Genomic DNA, 17904 nt, shown 5'->3' with positions numbered 1-17904 from the left:
CATTGGAGCAAAACAACCCCCACCCCACCCCCATTGGCAGGAGCTGGTCAGAAATGCAGATTCACTGGCCCCTACCAGAGACTGAAGGCAGTTCTTCAGTTTATCAAGATCCCTGGGTGATAACTCCATAAGTACAGAGACTATGGTTTCTACAGGACATTTCTTCCCCTCTTCTTCTCTTCCTTCTCCACTTATTTTTTTTTAATTTCTTTTATTCTAATGTGTATGAGTGTTTTGCTGTATGTATGTATGTGCACGACATGCATGCCTAGTACCTATGAAGTCAGAAGAGAGCATCAAATCTGTCATCCTCTTTATGGATTGCCGTGAGTCCTCATGTGCTGGAAACTGAGCTCAGACCCTCAGTGCTCAACCACTGAGTCATCCTTCCATCCCCCTTCTATCTCCTCCCACACATACACACAATTTCTAATCTGAAAAAGCTGGACAACACTGACAAAGGAGCCCCTTCCTAGATGGCCCTTTTACATGAGAGATCCCTACCACGGAACTGACAAAAAGCTTAGACCACAGCAGAGAATTCGTTTGCATTTATTATGAATATAAAATATACATACAACACAATATACATTTATACATTTACAGGGCATGTCCTGTTGACTTTTACTTTCCTGGAACTCAGGTTATCGTGGCCCCATTGCCTACTTCCTCCATCTCCCTCCATTCACACTTGTGACATTGCCTTCACCTTGGAACATTGTGCAATCTGGTAAACAACTGAAGGAAACCAAGCTGTGGGTGTGTGGCAAACCACAGCATCGGTCCTGTGGAACTGCTCCCATTCCCTCCTTCCATTCCCATTACTACCTGCCTTCTGTTGCTTCATTCGGATATCAGCAGTGAGAAGGGCTGAAGCAATCAACCCTTGCCTTTAAAAAAAAAAAAAAAAAAAAAAAAAAAAAAAAAAAAAAAAAAAAAAAATCCTTGAATAGCTTTATGCAAGTGAGAACACAAGGGGTGCAATTAGACACCATTCACCCACAAGGCTTAGGAGCTATGGGAAGACTCTGGATGTTATGTACAAATTAAGTCTTGCTCTCCCAGAATGATGTTCACGGAAGCCTAAATACCGGTGCTATGAAATAAATAATACATAATAGGAATAGATAAAGATGGTGAGCATCACTAGAGGACGTCTTAACATCTATAACCCAGTGCTTTTGTGGAGTGTCTTTAAGCATATCTCCCCGTTTGGCTGGCAAACAAAAGCTGGATTTCGTAGCCGGTTGCTCTTCTGTTGGGAAATGCTTTGAAAAGACCTTCGAACAGCTCCTGTTGAGCCTCTTCTCTCAGAACGTAGCTATGCGAGAGTCTTTGTAGGCATTCTCCTTGAGGCTGTCGAATATTGCTCTGGTTCCGTTCTGCCAGTGCAGCACCAGATCCATGGGTGTCTTCCCGGCCTGCACAGAAGGAAGGGAAATGAGACTTCCAAGCGTGAGATGCCTGTCAGTTTACACTCTCTGCATCTGTGCCAATGAGGGTTATTATCAGAGTGTATGCGTTTTACTATGACAGTTTATTCAAAGCATCCTGTCCCTGTCTTTCATGTTACTTTTATTGGCTTTTCTATGTATCATTCAGGAAACAATCAGTGGTGTTGGTAAAAATATCCCTGATCCCTACATACTAACATAATACCTCAAGTCATTGTGAAGTTCGAAGATGTCTGTAGGTATTTCTAGGACCATCTAGGATCATGCAGAAAGGGCTTGGAGGATGCATTATCTCTCCTGAAACCATGGATCTAGAAGTCAGTTCTGGAGTTCATGAGATGGATGGTAAGGGCACTGCCACCAAGCCCTGGGTAGCCAATCAGTTGCTACCCAGCTGCTGACTGCTCTGTAGGTTTCAGAATTTTCACAGGGGCTTCTTAAAAATCTACTTTCTTTGAAATTGATGTGAGTGAAGTAGATAAATAATTTTCAGGCAGAAATTTGATCTCCCTGTGCATGTCTCGGGATATTTACCCATATTAAAACCACACCATTTCTCAATTCTTCTCCTTAGATATGAGAAGTCCTAAGTACATCATCTATCTGTATTCAGCTCAGAAGTGCTCTTGATCCCAGAGGTTGAACACTGGCAGCTTTGATATGCTAAGCCATGCAGACTTGATTTTGCTCGGGTTAGAAGAGAGAGAAGAAAGGAGGGAGAGAGGGAGAGAGGGAGGGAGGAAGAGAGAGAGAGAGAGAGAGAGAGAGAGAGAGAGAGAGAGAGAGAGAGAGAGAGAGAGAGAGAATCAGGGAGAACTTGTGATCCACAATGCCTCAAGTTACTCAAGTTACTGGAACTGGCACCACCATCAAGGCAGTAGTACACAAACCATAGTAGCCTCTTGGTGACATCATTTATGTGACCTGCCTGGTCCTGGTGACCATATGCATGCCAATCATTTCTGCTTATAGTCTTGTATTGCTTGTAGAGAGCAAAAAGGAAACAAACAAAAGAAGGAAGGAAGAAGCCCTTATCTTCTGCAGCTATGGTAAATGATGTTTATCTGGGAATTGGAGCCAAGAGAGAAAGTTGTTTACGTTCCCTGCATAAAGATAAGGCTTAACATGTTGGGACTCAAAATAATGTAGGAAATTATTTTGAGACACATGTATATAAGTCAAAGTGGAAAATAAATAGTAGGGCTTTTTTGTTTGTTTTTTTTGTTTTGTTTTGTTTTGTTTTATTAATCAGAAAAAGCACAGTGACTTCAGGAAGTAATGGCAACATTTTACAATCTTGTGAGCAAAGGTCTTTTTGGCATTTTCCAGATTTGATATTGATTAATTTCATTTCTGAGTAATTCGGAGCTATTTTGGGAAAGGTTGGTGTATATATTTCTACCTACTCTGGGGTCTCTTCACCAGGAATGACCAAGACAGGTTGGAATCATCCAATGGGTTTTTTTTAATTTATGTGTTTTATGTATATGAGTGCTAGGCCTGCACACAAGAAGAGGGTATCGAATCCCGTTACAGATGGTTGAGAGACATCATGTGGTTGTTAGAAATTGAACTCAAGTTCTCTGCAAGAGCAACCTGCGCTCTTAACTACTGAGCCTTCTCTCCAGCCTCACAATGTCACAATGTATATTTTAAAGGCTAACAGATTTAACCGTCTTTCATTCAGGATCAACCTTTCAAAGAACTATTGGCTCCAAGGTCAGAACAGAGGCTTTAGTCTCCCCTACGTTTGACCCTGTGACCTGAATTTTTGCCAAGTCCTACCCTCTCCACCAGTGTATCTCAAAAGGCTCTTTTTACCATGGGCATAATCCTTTTACAAATTTGAGAAATTCTGGAAACTAAGAAGCAGAACAGTTTTGTGTCCTCGATTTGACTACTTACACAGTTCTTGACGTTGAGGTTCGCGCCGAAGGTCATCAAGAGTCGAATCATCTTGTAGCGATTCAGCCTCACCGCATCGTGCAGCGGGGTGTCTCCCTCCTTGAAGAAGGATAAGCAGGTGTGGTAAGTGGGAATCCAGGAAGTGAGTCCCGCCAGGATACCCAAGCTTGTCTGAGTGACTTCAAATAAGCCGTTTCGGACACAGCCTTGTCAGCTACTCACTCTGTCCTTGGCATTGAGATCCGCTTCGCAGGCGATGAGGTGCTCGGCACACTCGTAGTGACCGGTCCTCACTGCCACATGCAGTGCTGTGCTGAGCAGCTAAAAAGTCAGACAATAATGGAAGGGGTGAGAACAGACACTGTCTGAGACCTCGAGGTGTGTGCAAAGTGGGTGTGTGGCTGAGGTGTCCACAGAATAAGGACCAGCAGAGGACCCCTGTGGGCGGGACAGATTCTGAAGGAAACAGAAGCCTATGGAAGGACAGGGAAATAAATACCTTGTCTCGGGCGCTGATTTTGGCACCTTTGTTCAGCAACAGTTTCAGGACATCTGGGTTCCCTCCACGACATGCCCAGTGGATGGCTGTGGATTCAAGCTATTTGGGAAAGGAAAACACAGGACAAAATAGTGTGATAGAAAATCCTGTCAGGGGTTGGGGGTGGGTCTTTCGTTTCAGACGCCTGGGAAAATAGGGTAACTGGATATCAGTCTGGGTGTTCCTGGTCTTGAGGGTCACATCTGAGATTCCCACTAAGTATCTCAGCTAAAGGTGTCTGAGTGGCTGTATTTGTGTATGTCCTTAGGAGCTTTTAGTAGATCTGATCATAGTCCAAAATACCTTCATCCAGATCTATCACTTCTTCCCAGGTACCATCTCCTGCTGGCCTGTGCTATTGTCTACATTAGCATTTTATTCACATTAGCATATTGTTTACGTTTACATTGGCACACTAGGCACCTCAGCTGTCAATCACTGTGGCCACTGCACACTGCTCTTAGAAGAGATTGTCACCTCTCTGCTTCGTTTAGTACAGCTCTGAACGTCCAGATTCTAAACTTGGGGGTTTGTGTGTCTTTTCATCTAAACTTTCTTATAATTTGTTTCTTCTTTTTCTTTTCAATGTTTTGTCCTTTGATTCAATTCAGGCTGGGTTCTTTAGATTATTATTATTATTATTATTATTATCATCATCATCATCATCATCATTATTTCCTTTCCCTTCTGCCACAATGTCTAATTGAGCTGCAAATAAATAAATAAAGCATTTTTTCCAGTTCAATCTTCAGGGTATAAAATATACTGTATGCGGTCTTTACGGAGATGACAGTGGCTGAATTGTTTCGGTCTGATAGCAGCCACTTTCCTTAGCCACGATCCATTTCCTATGCAGCCCAGCCCCAAATCTCACTGGTGGCGATTGGCATCCATCGTATAAAGCATCAGCTAGGAAATTCTCACGTGTTGCTGACAGCCGCGGGGCCAGGAGCAGGCTGCCCTTTCTGATGGAAGGACAGGGGTATTGAAAGGCCAGGACTACCACTGATTTGAAGATGACTCAAACTGTTTTCTGAGCTTACTGAATTCTGCTCAGCACCTTTCATGTCTTCCTCTTCTCTGAAACACCCCTCTCCTTTTCGGTATGTATAGAAAATACTTTCCATATGACCTGGTCTCATTGCCCAACTCCCCTAGGTATGGGGAAATGAGCTTTTGACTGGTTTTCTCAGATCAATTTTCAATCCAATTGGGCCAGTTTTTTTTTTTTTCATTGAACATTTTCCTGTGCTTTTCAGACAGTCTGCTTATTTTGGCTCATTTCCAAGCAAGAAATATATTTACCATATCTCGGAATTCAATCTGGGCTCCAGCCTCCATTAACTTCTCCACAATCGCCAAATGTCCTTCTGAGCACGCTCTGTGGAGAGCAGTCCGTTTATACTGCCGGAGATGAAAGCGAGAGATAGTGGTGTGTATAAAAATGTGCGTAATCCTTTAAGAGCTCTGAAGGATTGAAGCTGAGTCAACGATAACCCAACCGATAGAAAGGCCAGCGGCTCTGTATGAATCGGATGCCAGAGCTCACTGGAATAACAGGGTTAGAATAATTATCTGGCAACTAGAACCTGAGCTTCCTTCCTGTCACAGCCCCTTCCTAGGTGCCAAAGGCCAAGGTGGAGGAGGGAGGGATGTGGACTTTGAAATCTCAAAACCCACCTCAATGCCAAAACATCCCTTTCTGTATTTGCACATGCCTAATGCATCAGATGGTTCTCCTCCATCTAGAATGGTTGCTATATTGACTATCAAAACCCATTATATTTTTTTTTTTGAGAAAGGAAACTCAGCTTTAGTATGAGCTGCCATCTGAGCTCCCTAGAGAAGCAATATAAACTCGTGATTTCTGACAAGTTGCTTTGTATTGATGAACCGTTAGGCTAGTAGAATGAGACCGTGCTTACAGATAGACTGAGATGAAGACAGCACCACCAAATCAGGAACTCAAATGACAGAACTACACTGGGAACCCCACCTTCCCCTTCTAATGTTGGGGCATTTGGGTCTGATCAAAGACACCACTAATAATAAGTAATTTTTTGGCATTGCTTTTATGGAAGTCTAGACCAATGATCTAAGAAGTTAAAGATAAACTGTCTTCATATAAATCAAACAATTACATGCAAACAGGAAAAGCCCCAAGCAATCCATCATGGTGATCTAGTATTTGGAGGTTGTGTGCCAGAGGGAACAATACATTCTTTTTTTTTTTTTTTTTAATGCTACTGGCAGATGTAGCAACAGCTGGAGAAATTTTTAGGTGGAAGACACTGAGACTCTATTTGCCAGCCTCCAGGAAGGCACAGGCTTACCTCATCACAGACGTCTGGGCTGTTCTTGTCTGACAGAAATTTCTCTACAACTGGCAGTTTGTTCTCCAGTGCAGCTTTCAGAAACCTCGGCACATCCACAGGTTCGGTCTAAAGTGAGAGAAGAGGAGAGGGAGGGAGAGAGAGACAGGAGGAGAGGGAAAGACAGAGGAGGAGAGGAAGAGACAGACAGAGGAGAGGGAGACACAGACAGAGGAGGGGAGGGGGAGACGGAGAAGGAGGAGAGGGAGAGACAGACAGAGAAAAAAGAAAAGGATGGTCGTAAAGAATCAAGGGGAAAGTGGAAAAGAATAAAAAAGAGAAAGATTGAGGAGAAAGGAGAAAAGGGGGGAAGAAATAGGAAGTGGCCATGAGCTGCACAGTTCGTTGTCTTCCCTTCACAGGGCTCACCCCCGTCACCTATGTGGCTGTCCAATGAACCCAACAGTCCTTACAATAATTTCAGGTTCCGGTTCCTTCACAACTGGAACTTTAGTTTTCTTGTATTTTTTTCTTTTCTTCAGTTGAACAATTATTTCAAGGTCTTCTAAGTTTTCAAGCTTTGATCTTTGTTCTAGTTTTTTCTTTTTGAGCTAACGAAAAGAAAAAAAAAATTAAGTGTTAAATAATACATATAGTGAGTTCTAACTACAGTGGTACCTAAACAAAATCTGCAAGTCTGAGCAGTGTCTGAGTGGTTTGAGCAAACAGGAAATTTAAAACACTTCCAAGCAAGTGTTTGACTTCAGTGATTTTTTTTTTCCTTAAAGTGTTTGGAGTCTGATTTTAATCCGAGTCATATTTACTCTCTTTTCTTGTAGAATTAGCCCTTGACTAATCAGTCTCTCAGTAATCATTTTGTAATTAGTACCATAAACCCAAGATTTCTATAGAATTTGTTTTCTCATTCTCAAAAACCAAGCCTATGTTTTACCCAAGGATAGAAAATACAGATTAAAGTTCTCAGATACTGATGCCATTCTCTCTCAAGAATCTCTGAAACAGAGACTACTGCCACCTGGTGCGCTTCTGATTTGTGTTAGTAATCTGTAAAAATTCAACAAATAAATGTCAACAGACACAGCAAGCTTATTCTGTGACCTGTGGGCCACAACTCATGTTATCGAAAAGAACAATCTTCTTGGCTCAGATTAAGTAGGCTGTGTGATGCTGAAGCTTCTCTGGTTATCCTCATCCTTCCCTGCTTTGATCAAAACGTGGTCATGGCACGCTGAGTCATTGATTCATCCCTCCAGAAAGGAGGGACCCAAGAGTTATTCCCCAAGTCACTTGCATGCGCACCGCTTCTTGGAATCCTGTGGTTCAAATCTGAAGAGACATCTCTAGAGTGGTTTTTATTTAGTTCCCTTCTCTCCTCCTCTCTTCCCCTCTTCCTCAGGGACCTCCATACCCCACGCCCACTAGCAGATTCCATGGGAGCTCCTCACCTCCGCCTCTCGCAGCTTCTCACTTTTCCGTTGTTCTTCCGCCAGGTTCACACTGTTGGCTGGCAGTGTCTTCAAGTCCTCTTGCTTCTCCAAAGCGACAGCGGCTTCATATTCCCCATTTCTGAACTCCCCGGGAAGGAATTCCCCTGCGGATCCATTGCTGTTCTTTTTGCCCGTTACCTGTACGTGAGGAGGATGTTGACGTCAGAAGCAAAGCTGCCCATCCTGGGGCATCTGTCCACAAATGTCACAGGAGGTCCTTCCTCCCCAGTGGCAGCCACCTCCAGGTATCCCAGGATGACCTCAGGTGCCTGTCTTACGCTCCCGTTTAAGTCAAGGTGTGCAACAGGTTGGAACACAACACGGAAATTTAACCCACACGACCACCTTCTCATAGGAAGTCACTAACGCCAACCCCACATTATTCCTGAGAAAGAAAGGCCGTCTGAACTGTCCAATAAAAACCAAGATGAGCGAGGTTTTGTCAGATTAAAATTTAAAAAAAAAAAAGAAAAGAAAAAATGTCTTACATACCAGCTCCTCGACTCTCAACACCATCATGTTGGCAGCCGTGAGTCTAAGTTTTTCTCTCTTGTGGATGAATCCCTGGAGCTGGCCCTGTGGAGCCCCTCCACACCAGCCCGTTATATAGCTAGGGCTGGGTGAGATAATCTTCCAGCCTGGGAAGCCAAGTCACACCCCCGCCCCCACGGGTGGCCAATTCAGAGGCAGGTGAATTTTCATTCCAGACTCAGTGTCTGGGAAGCCCAAGAGGGAGATGACAAGCTGGCCCCAGTGCATGCGAATCAGGAAGAAATGTGAGATGGCCATTCCTTTGCCAGTGACCGCACCGCTCAGCAATGCGAGTCATCCTACTTATCGGGAAGCCGGAGACAGCTGCCTGTTAATGTCGCACCACATCGCTGCTTTTTCCTTCTTTGTCAGCTTTCATATGACTAACCTATCAAGAAAATGCAAGCATACTCACAGCAGTATCTTTCTGATAACCGGACTTATCAGCACACCAGTTGTGGTGCTTTAGGACATCCTATTCCTGGGAATAAACAACCCGAGGGCAAGTAGATGGGTCTTGGTGCCACTTGTCTATATCTGTTTGGAATTCTCTGGAGTGATGTCTGGGGCTAAAATGGCCCCATGACATGCCATCTTACCATCATTATGAGAAATTGAAAGCATTCGGTAATGTGCTTTTACTTTATGGTGTCACGGGCCATAATTAGCGCATGGCATGCACACTGTGTTCTGAAACAGAAGGCTAACCAGAGTATTTACCTCAAAATGGGTCAGAGTGGTCCAGAGACAAATATGAGTGCAGTTATTAGCAGAAACACAACCTTGATGCTGTGGGGGAAGCTTGGGGGAGCCTGAGGAAGTGTGCATTTGATGCTGGAGATTCATGGGCATCTGCCTAGATACATGGGACTCTCGTGTTCTATTCCCAACACTGAAACAGAAAAGACACAAGCTTTGCTCTTGAGAGAGGCAAATATACTTGTTTCTGGCTTACCATCGCCAAGATGTTAAAACATGAAAAACATAAATATTTAGGTCTTATAGTTCAAGGAAAAGATTTTATCTTCAGAGCCATGTAAAATACCTTTTCCCTTTTATGGGAGAGGAGTGAAGGGAGGGTGTCAATAGCGAAGGGAAGCAAGAATTAAGGTGTTGGGCGTGTTACGTTGGCGGCTGTAGTTCGTGCCTCCTCGTTCGCTCTTCCGTGAACATGGCTGCTATTCTTACCCCACCCCACTTCCGCTGTTCATCCAGCCAATTGTGATTCTAGAACCTTCAGAGTGAGACACTGCCCTGAAAACGTACACACGGACTAATACCTTGTCCTTCGTGGGTTCTCCTCTCCTAGTGTTCTGTCCTAGCTGTCCTGAGACGCTACCACAGGACAACTGTTGGCCCTTCTCATTCTCATGGTTAACGCTATTTTCTTTGGTCTCTCGAAGTGGCGGGCAGCGACGGCAGCTTTCCAGCTTTCCTCATTCCTGTGCCTTTTGTTCCAGGCCTGACTCAGAACTAACTGGGCTGTGGGTTGAGACCTTCTCTTTGAGGATGGACTCTGGGCTGTTGAGCAGTCTTGAATCCAAGAGTATTTTGTGCCTCCCTAATTCAAGCAAGGACGACACCTAGGCACAGAAACATTAGGCAACTCGCTACAGGTGCAGAGCTGGACGGGGAAGTCAAGTCTTGGCTCCATCCATGAAAATCAGAAAATCTTGGGACCAGATGAAATTTCCTGGTGCAGTTCCTACTCAGATTTACTAAGAGCCCCAACAAAACTGACTAAAGGCTTCCCATGAACACATCACTTTGAAGAATGCAGATCAGGTAGGAAGGCTTCCCCAAACTTTTTCTCTCTCCACCTCTCTCTCCTGTTCCCCTAGAAAAATTTGGTGGCCTCGTGTTGTGGTGACTCTCAACCATAAAATTAGTTCATTGCTACTTTATACCTGCAATTTTGTGACTGTTATGAATTATAATATAAATATTTAATATACAGGATAGATGATATGTACCTTGTGAAAGGTTCTTTGACCCCAAAAGGGGTCGAGACCCTCAGGTTGAGAACTGCTGCCCTACAATCAGGCTGATCCTGAAACAGAAACTCCAGGAAGTGTGGGGCTGAATCTCACAAAGCAAATGACTAGAAAGCATTCGTGGGTGGCAAAGCCATTGTCAGACTGTCTTTCCCCCTGGGTTGGGTTTGTCATTGTTGAACATTTATTCTGGTTGTTTCTGGGGTTTTCACAGTGCAAGGCATGAACACAATGCCTCAGTCCTGAGTGTTTCTTTTTTTTTTTTTTTTTTTCTTTCTTTTTTTTTTTTCCTTTTTATTTTTTGTTTTTGTTTTTTGGGTTTTGTTGTTGTTGTTGTTGTTGTTGTTGTTTGTTTTTGTTTAGTTTAGATGATTTAGATAAGGGGAAATTGTATTTTAAATTATTTGTATTCATCAAAATTGAGGGCAAAACTTCTCAACTGAAAGAAAGAGGAGAGAGAGAGAGAGAGAGAGAGAGAGAGAGAGAGAGAGAGAGAGAGCTCCCATCACTTACAAAGCTTCCTTTCCATAAAAGTTCACATAGAAGATAAACTCAGAGGTTTGTGCTTTATCACAGCTTCTGGGCATAATCTTTCTTTGCCAAGATGGATAAAAGCAACAAATCTCTTAGCCGAATCTCCAGTCATTTAGCAACATAATATGAAGTATCTTTGATGAGAACCAGCAAGGGAATGATGCCAGGGCTCAGCTGACATGACTGCACAACCATTGCCATCTTCTTGGAATTTATGCACTGACAGATGAAATGAAAAATAATCAGAATTGTAATCCTCTGTTCAGCAAGAGGATGTGTGAGGGAGAGAAGCCTTCCTTATTGGCACCCAGCTCCTGAAAAGGATCATGATTCTGGTGTTATAGTTCAATCCCAAGAGTAATTTTGTTTTTCTGAATAAATACCAAATATTTCGTTTTCACACACCTTGATATATTTTTAATTGCATAGGTAATGTGTATATCCACTTTTAAAATCTCAGCAACATAGAGATTGTTGCTCAGTTGAGCTCTTACTAAGCTTTAATTTGACGTATGACTTTTCCAGTTACTAATAGGCCATGGAGATCATTTTCTACCAACACAAACAAATCGGATTCACTATTTTAAAGAGCTGGATGATTTGGAAATGCATATCTTACTTGACCTCTCTCCTATATAAAAAAAAAAAAAAAGGCATATTTTTACAATGGTTGCTTTTATTTGCTCTAACTGAAGGCATTTTATAAAGCATTTAAAATTTTACTCTTATTAACATTCCTTGACCTTAAAAAACCTAACTCAACACTAAAAGGATAGCCCCAAGGACTGTAGCCAGATTCTGACTTGGAAAACATCTTGTTCCGCTGTAATGGCACTTATAATTGTTCCTTTGCCATCCCCCTTAATAGCCTCCAGGTCCCAGCTCCTGCTCACCTTCCTTGGCTCAGACAAACACCCCCAGATCCAAGCATCCTCACAGCCAATGATGACTCATAGGAAAACACCAAAGAGAAGTTAGGAAAGTAAGCAAACAATATTTAGAGCTGTTTCCCTCGCCTCCCAACCAGGAGTGGAATTATTCATATTTGAACAACATAAAAGTTCTAGGGATATTTTTTGAACAGAGTTGTGGCATCCACTGTAAAGAGAAGAGCTTCTACTCTGGGCTCTGAATATGTTCTCTCCTGAATGGACAGAAATTTTCTCTTCAGAATACTGGAGAACTCCTGATACTAGATAGGTCAAGGCTGAAGGTCTGATTCCCACACCTTGATATAGTCTACAGAAGAAATTCCAGACAAGCCCCCAATATGATGCAGTCTAGAGAGACTTGATTGGGTTCATTTCCTCTGCTAGTTAAAGAAAAGGTGGGGAAAATGAAGCACAACTGGCAGCTATAGGGAAATCTTACCACAGACAGAGTCGGGGGTGAAGAACCACATGTGACAGACAGAGAAAAAGACACTCTGCAGGCAAAGAGGGATCTCAGGAAGCAGAAAAACCCAGTCTCTCCTCAAGGCCTATCAGTTTTAAAAACTCTGAAGAGTTTTCATCCCCTAGTTTAAGGCTCATCCTTATGAAGACAAATCAGATGGTTGATTTGTCCCTACTCTTGAGTGAGATCCAGCCTTCAACTTGTTAAGCCAGTCCATCAGAGGGAACCTGTTTATAGGAGACAAAAGTTGGCAAGCTAGTCTCAAGTCAGAAGTTTGAGGAGGAAACTGGCCAACTTGGAAAGTTTGTTTTTTGTTTTTTTGGTTTTTTTTTTTTTTGTTTTTTTTTTAACCTAGCCATGGTCCCTCTTCCTATTTGCACACCAGGAAGTCTCTCTGACTCCTGGTCTCTCAGCCCAACAGTGAGAGTGAAATAAAGCATCTGGGTGTAAATTCTGATGTTCATTTCAACCAGTGGCCACAAACAAGTTCCACAGAAACTAGAGTAAGGTGCTCTAGTTAATGGGCAGTGTCCCATAGAAAAAGTTTAGTCAAAGCAAATGCAACTCACTCTGTCTATTCTAGCAATTGTCTTGCTCCAGCTTTCCAGATCTGACTGACTCCTAGTGTTTGCTCTGGGCCTGAGACTTCAGAAGCATAGACAAAAGCTAGGTATGAAGTGGGGCTAAATAAATATTTAGCTGAACTCCAGTGGGATCCTTAAATTCACTTCCCACATCGCTTGAATTCTCTTTTTTGTGAGAAATAAATTACACCATTTCTCATGTTAACTGATAGGTAATCCCTCTAGTAGTAAAGAAAGTTAAAGGTAAATATTTCTGGACTGAGAACTCTGCAAGGTAGGACTTCATTATGATCCTTCAAATGCTAATGAACCCTCAAATGTGCAACCTCCCAGTTAGAGCCCCCCAAGATGTAAATGAGCATTTTTTAGGGTGGTTTAGCCCTTTTGAGGGCAGTGACACTTAAAAACAAAACCAAGACAAAGCAGATGAAACAAAGGACAAAAAACCTTATATTCCAAGATTCCAGGTAAACAAAAGACAAATCTCTGCATCCAGAACAAGTATTGGTGTCTGAAAATCTTTTCTACCCTCTAATTTCCACTCAGTTTTGAGAACACCACTCTAGGATGCAGATTTATATCAGGATATGCTCTTTAAGTTGTATAACCCAGTTTAGCTAGTCTGATCTTGGTCTCAGAATTAGATTATTAATGGCTTTGTCTTTACAAAGACCATGGGAAACAAGTTAACAAGTTAATAAAATGTACACATTCCAGGCTGAGCATGTAGCTTGTAGCTTGATGGCAGAGTTCTCACCTGTCCAGTCGTAGGTTTGTTCCCAGCACTAAGGAAAAAATTAAAAAAAAAAAAAAGGAAAACTACTCGCTTAATATTTATTTAGCTCTACTGTGCGTCAGACACTTTTCTACATACACACATTAAACAACAACAAAAACAACGATAACAACAACAACAAAAACCCACAGACTCCTCTGTCCTTGTGGACTTATAGCTTTGCTGAATTATTTAAAGGAAATTGCCGTGTAACTTCATCTGCATCAAGTCAAGGAAAATGATAGGAGAGGGAAGCTATGGTGTGTGTGTAAGATGATGAGACAAAACACTGTTTCTTCAGGTTGGTATTACATTATACCCTCCTAAAGTAACAATTTCTAGTCCCTGAATTATAAAAGTAGAACTTTGAAAAAAACAAACCCTAGAGATCCAAAGTGTAATTGAAACCAACTACAACATCATGTATAGTCAGCAACATTGAATCTGCAAAAGTTCAAAAATGAGATATAAGGCTTTCACCAGCCCTGTGAGCAGCCAGCAGCACATCCCTCCAATCTCAATTTTTTTTTAATCACAGCTTTTATTGAAATAAATTAAAATATCAACATCGGTCTGGGACTCAAATCAAATCAACTGTAGTGATAACTTTGAATATGTTTATCTTCCCAGTTTACTAAGTAGCCCAAAGACTGGAGAAAAGGGTGGGGGGATTAAAGAAGAAAGAGGAAGGGAGGGAGGAAAGGAAGACTGAAAGGAAGGAGTCTCACTGTGAGGCCTTGAACTCGTGACCCCCATGCCTCATTCTCTTGAGGGCTGAGATTACAAGTGTTCCACAGTCAGCCCTCTGCTTTATTGCCTCTGCTGTGACCTCACCAAAGCTCTTTCCTTTGTGATCAGTGGTCAGAAGAGCTGCCTGTGACTTTTTATTAAAATTCATATTTCCCCCCAAACAATAAATATTGTTTAGTTTTCTTCACTAATTTCCATAGTTTTAGAAAGACAATCCTTCTCGAGCTGTGATAAGGATGACTTTACTATCTATTACATCTTCAAGAAGAATCAGTTAAAATATGATTGCATAATTTATTCCCCCTCAACTTTTTGAAAGGCCAAATTTATTGTGGATGGTGGGGAATTGGTAATGAAGCAAGGCTGTTTTTTTTATTATTATTATTTTTTCAAAAGAAGCCGAATTGTCATAGCAACGCTCTGAAAAGATTCTGATGCAACTTTGGAATTGCTTCACACCCAATTACATAGGACATCCACTTGGGATGAGAGATAAATGCTTTCTGTAACTGCAAACATAGGAAGAAAATCTATCTTAACATTCCTAGCCATTTATTAAAGGAGGGGAAAACCATTTTCAAAATGCAATTTCTGACTTCAAGAAGGATTATTACCAAAAAAAAAAAAAAAAAAAAGGGCATCTTGGTGCAGTTTGGAATTTCTTAATAAAACAGAAACTGCCATGGGCTATCTTCCCTAGAAACTCTTTTGCAGAGGAGAAACTGACAAGGCATTGTCTATCATTGAACTGTCAGGAATGCCCAAGGACAGGCAGGTAGACACCAAGGACTAAGACTTCTGACATATCAGAACTGTGACACAACTTTCCTGTGCCTTACCTAAGTCCTGGTTTAGTCTGTTTGTCTCTTCCTAACACCAGGAAAGAATAACACCACTAACATTTATTGAGCACTTCTACAATGACTTCGGTTAATCAGAAGCAGGCAAATGATTGAGAATTAAAGTCCCTGCTATGAAGCCCCTGTGAACTACCACAGACCCACCATGGAAGCAAAACTGTCCTCAAAGGCTGCCCCTGTGGAACTTTAGTTTTTGGAAGCTAAAGGGGGCTTTGATATTGCCCCATCCAGTCTCCTGATTTGAGATGTTGAAGCAAGCAACTCCTAAGATAGATTACGAACTCAATCGGTGTGTTTCCTTAACTTGTTCTTTTTGAGTTCCCCAAAACTATAAATTTCTGAAAATATGGCAGCAAGAAACATATGTTAACTCCTAACATATGATAACTTCTCTAACGTCTTTGCAAATATGTTCTAACCTGAATCTGATGGCAAGGCAACATATGTGGCATTCTGTAAGACCCAAATTGAGTCTTATCTATTTGAGGCTCTCATGAATGATCGAGGATCGATGTAAAAGCAAGAGGTTTATTAGTCCAGTGCACTGGAGTGGCATACATCCAGAGGAGAGGCAACCCTGAGCCCTCTGTCAGTATAGTATTTATGCACTTAGTAATAGGTGGCCAAAGCAGTGGTAATCAGGCATACAAGTATTGGTGGGTTTAGTTGATTTTTAAATCGATTGGCTGCTGCCAATGTGGGTTGCATCTAAGGACCTATGCCCTACATTCCAGGGGCTGCCCAGATAAAGTTAAGCACTCCTTCCTGGAAGGTGTGGGACTGCAAAAGCCCTTAGTGGGAGAGGGGAACTGTAAGATCCTCAGTGGGAGGGGGAAGTTGTAAGGAGGGTGTGAGACTATAAAAGGTGGGGGTTTTTCACAGGTTCTGGTACAGGAACTGTGAAAGAGGGATTGTCCTAGACTAAAAGGAACTAGAGATTGGAAGCCACAGCTAGATCCTGTCACTTAAAATCCAAAGGCCATAAAATATGTTAGGACAACTGAGAGCTGAGTGTCATTGTAGATAACATGGTTGACCTACAGTGAGCTCTTCTCCTTCTTTCTTTTCTTCCTTCTCTCTTTTCTTCCTTATTTCCTTTCTTTTCCTCCCTTCCTTTTCCTCCTTCTTTTACCTTCCTTCCTTCCTTTCTTTCTCTTTGTTTCTTTGTTTGTTTGTTTCTTTCTTGTTTTGTTTGTTTGAGGCAGGGTTTCTCTGGAGCTCTGGCTGTCCTGGAACTCAGTCTGTACTCAGGCTGGCCTCGAACTTAAAGATCCACCTGTGTCTTAGGATTCTCTAACCCTCTGAGAGATCAGAGAGTATTCTTAGCAACAGAGCCATCTCTTCAACCCAAGAAAGTATATATTAAGAAGCTACTAAAGTGTAAAAAGTAAAATGCCCAGAAAGGAAGGTAATAGAGGAGAGGAAACCAGGGGAGGTAGGAGCTATGCAATCAACTTTTTCCCACTATTTATTTTACCCTTGCCCACACCCTTTTATTAGACAGTTTCATTATTTAGACCAGGATGGCCTTGAACTCACCGCCATCAGCCTGCCTCTGCCTTCCAAGTGATGGAATTAACTTTCTGGTGCCCCGGTTCTAATCCTCTACCTTGGGCACTTGCAAGACTCTTTAGCCTTCACAGTCTCCCTGGGGAATGGAATTATCATTCATTCACCTTCTAATAGTGACTGGGTTCAGAACCTTTGAACTCTGCCCCCTCCCCCTATGCCCTAAGATTGTCAACCCCTCTCCTCTCCCCCCTCCCCGTACCCACTTATCCCCTGCCCCCCCACCCCCCACCCCCACCCCAGGTCCCCGTGTAGATCTGCAATGAATGCAGGATTATTTCCCAAGGAAGGAGCCTGCCCCAGCCTTCTAAACTAAATTCAGCCAAGGAAAGGAAGAACCTCTTTGCATACAGACTCTCCTTGTTCCAGGAGCAGGTCGCTCAGGGAGGAGGGAGCCTGAAGCCCCTTGGGGATCTCTGCCCTCTGGAGACAAAGATCTTGGGTTTTACAAAGGAATTTACAGAGCCAAGCACCCATCTCAGCTGCAGCAGACTGGGATTGTTTATCAGGGATGAAAAAAAAATGTCCTCTCACTGAAAAGGAATGCTTGGCAAGGAAATGGCCCCGGGAAACGCAACCCCAGGGAGCCAGTTTGGTTTGGCAACAGATCAGAATCACCGACCTGGGCTAGTCACACTGGGCGGGGCAGGGTCACCAGAGCTTTGGGAAAGGACAGCTGTCCTCTTTCCTAGGTAAATGACGTATGGCAACAGGAGAAGGCAAGAAAGGAGAAGCTAGAAATTATATGAAACACCAAATGGAGCTTTTGGTTTGTTCGTTGCCTTACTTTATCTCTCAGCTCCATGCAGTACCTACGCCTCTTCCAAACCATGTTTGGGGGTGCTGCGGTGAATGAGGAAGTTGCTCTGCTCACTGGCATGCACACAGATAAGGTGGAGAGAAAAGGATGTCCTTCCTTATTTGGTGGCCCTCAGAGCCACCAGGCTTCTGCCTCTTCTGCAGCAGACGCCCTGGGACTGATCAGCACTTCCTTATCTAGGAATTCCAAGGCCCACCCCGGTTCTCCCGGATGTGCTCCAACCCATGGTCTGCCACTTGCCTCCTCTCATAAGGACAAGCAGATTACATAGCTCACATGTCTTCTGCATACCAGCCAGACCCCAGCTCTGAAAAGGAAGCAGCCACAAAAGGAAGGAGATGCTTGGCGGGATTGTAGTTGGTTGTTATCGTTGTT

The 17904-nt window shown here is 42.8% G+C and overlaps 1 protein-coding gene across 1 annotated transcript; it reads right to left on the bottom strand.

Moving 5' to 3' along the window:
• Positions 1-949: 949 nt before the first annotated feature.
• ANKRD1 (ankyrin repeat domain 1) lies at positions 950-8251 on the bottom strand. The gene is made up of 9 exons (XM_080912317.1): positions 8210-8251; positions 7676-7855; positions 6683-6820; positions 6231-6338; positions 5203-5301; positions 3859-3957; positions 3582-3680; positions 3360-3458; positions 950-1421 (listed from the first exon to the last, which is right to left on the bottom strand). Exons 1-9 carry the CDS (start codon positions 8234-8236, stop codon positions 1311-1313), a joined length of 960 nt encoding a protein of 319 aa, XP_080768443.1. The 5' UTR covers positions 8237-8251; the 3' UTR covers positions 950-1310.
• Between the last annotated feature and the right edge of the window lie 9653 nt (positions 8252-17904).

The sequence above is a fragment of the Micromys minutus genome (genome assembly GCF_963924665.1).
Source record: "Micromys minutus genome assembly, chromosome: 2".
NCBI lineage: Eukaryota > Metazoa > Chordata > Mammalia > Rodentia > Muridae > Micromys > Micromys minutus.
The sequence above is the reverse complement of the archived record's forward strand: the minus strand, read 5'-3'. Positions and strand labels throughout refer to the sequence as shown.

Excerpts from the sequence above, each read along its gene's own strand:
- ANKRD1 (XM_080912317.1), bottom strand. The coding sequence starts at position 8,236 with ATGATGGTGTTGAGAGTCGAGGAGCTG. Across the intron at positions 5,302-6,230 it reads GCCCAGACGTCTGTGATGAG|TATAAACGGACTGCTCTCCA; the intron begins GTAAGCCTGTGC and ends CATCTCCGGCAG. Across the intron at positions 1,422-3,359 it reads ACCTCAACGTCAAGAACTGT|GCCGGGAAGACACCCATGGA; the intron begins GTAAGTAGTCAA and ends CCTTCTGTGCAG.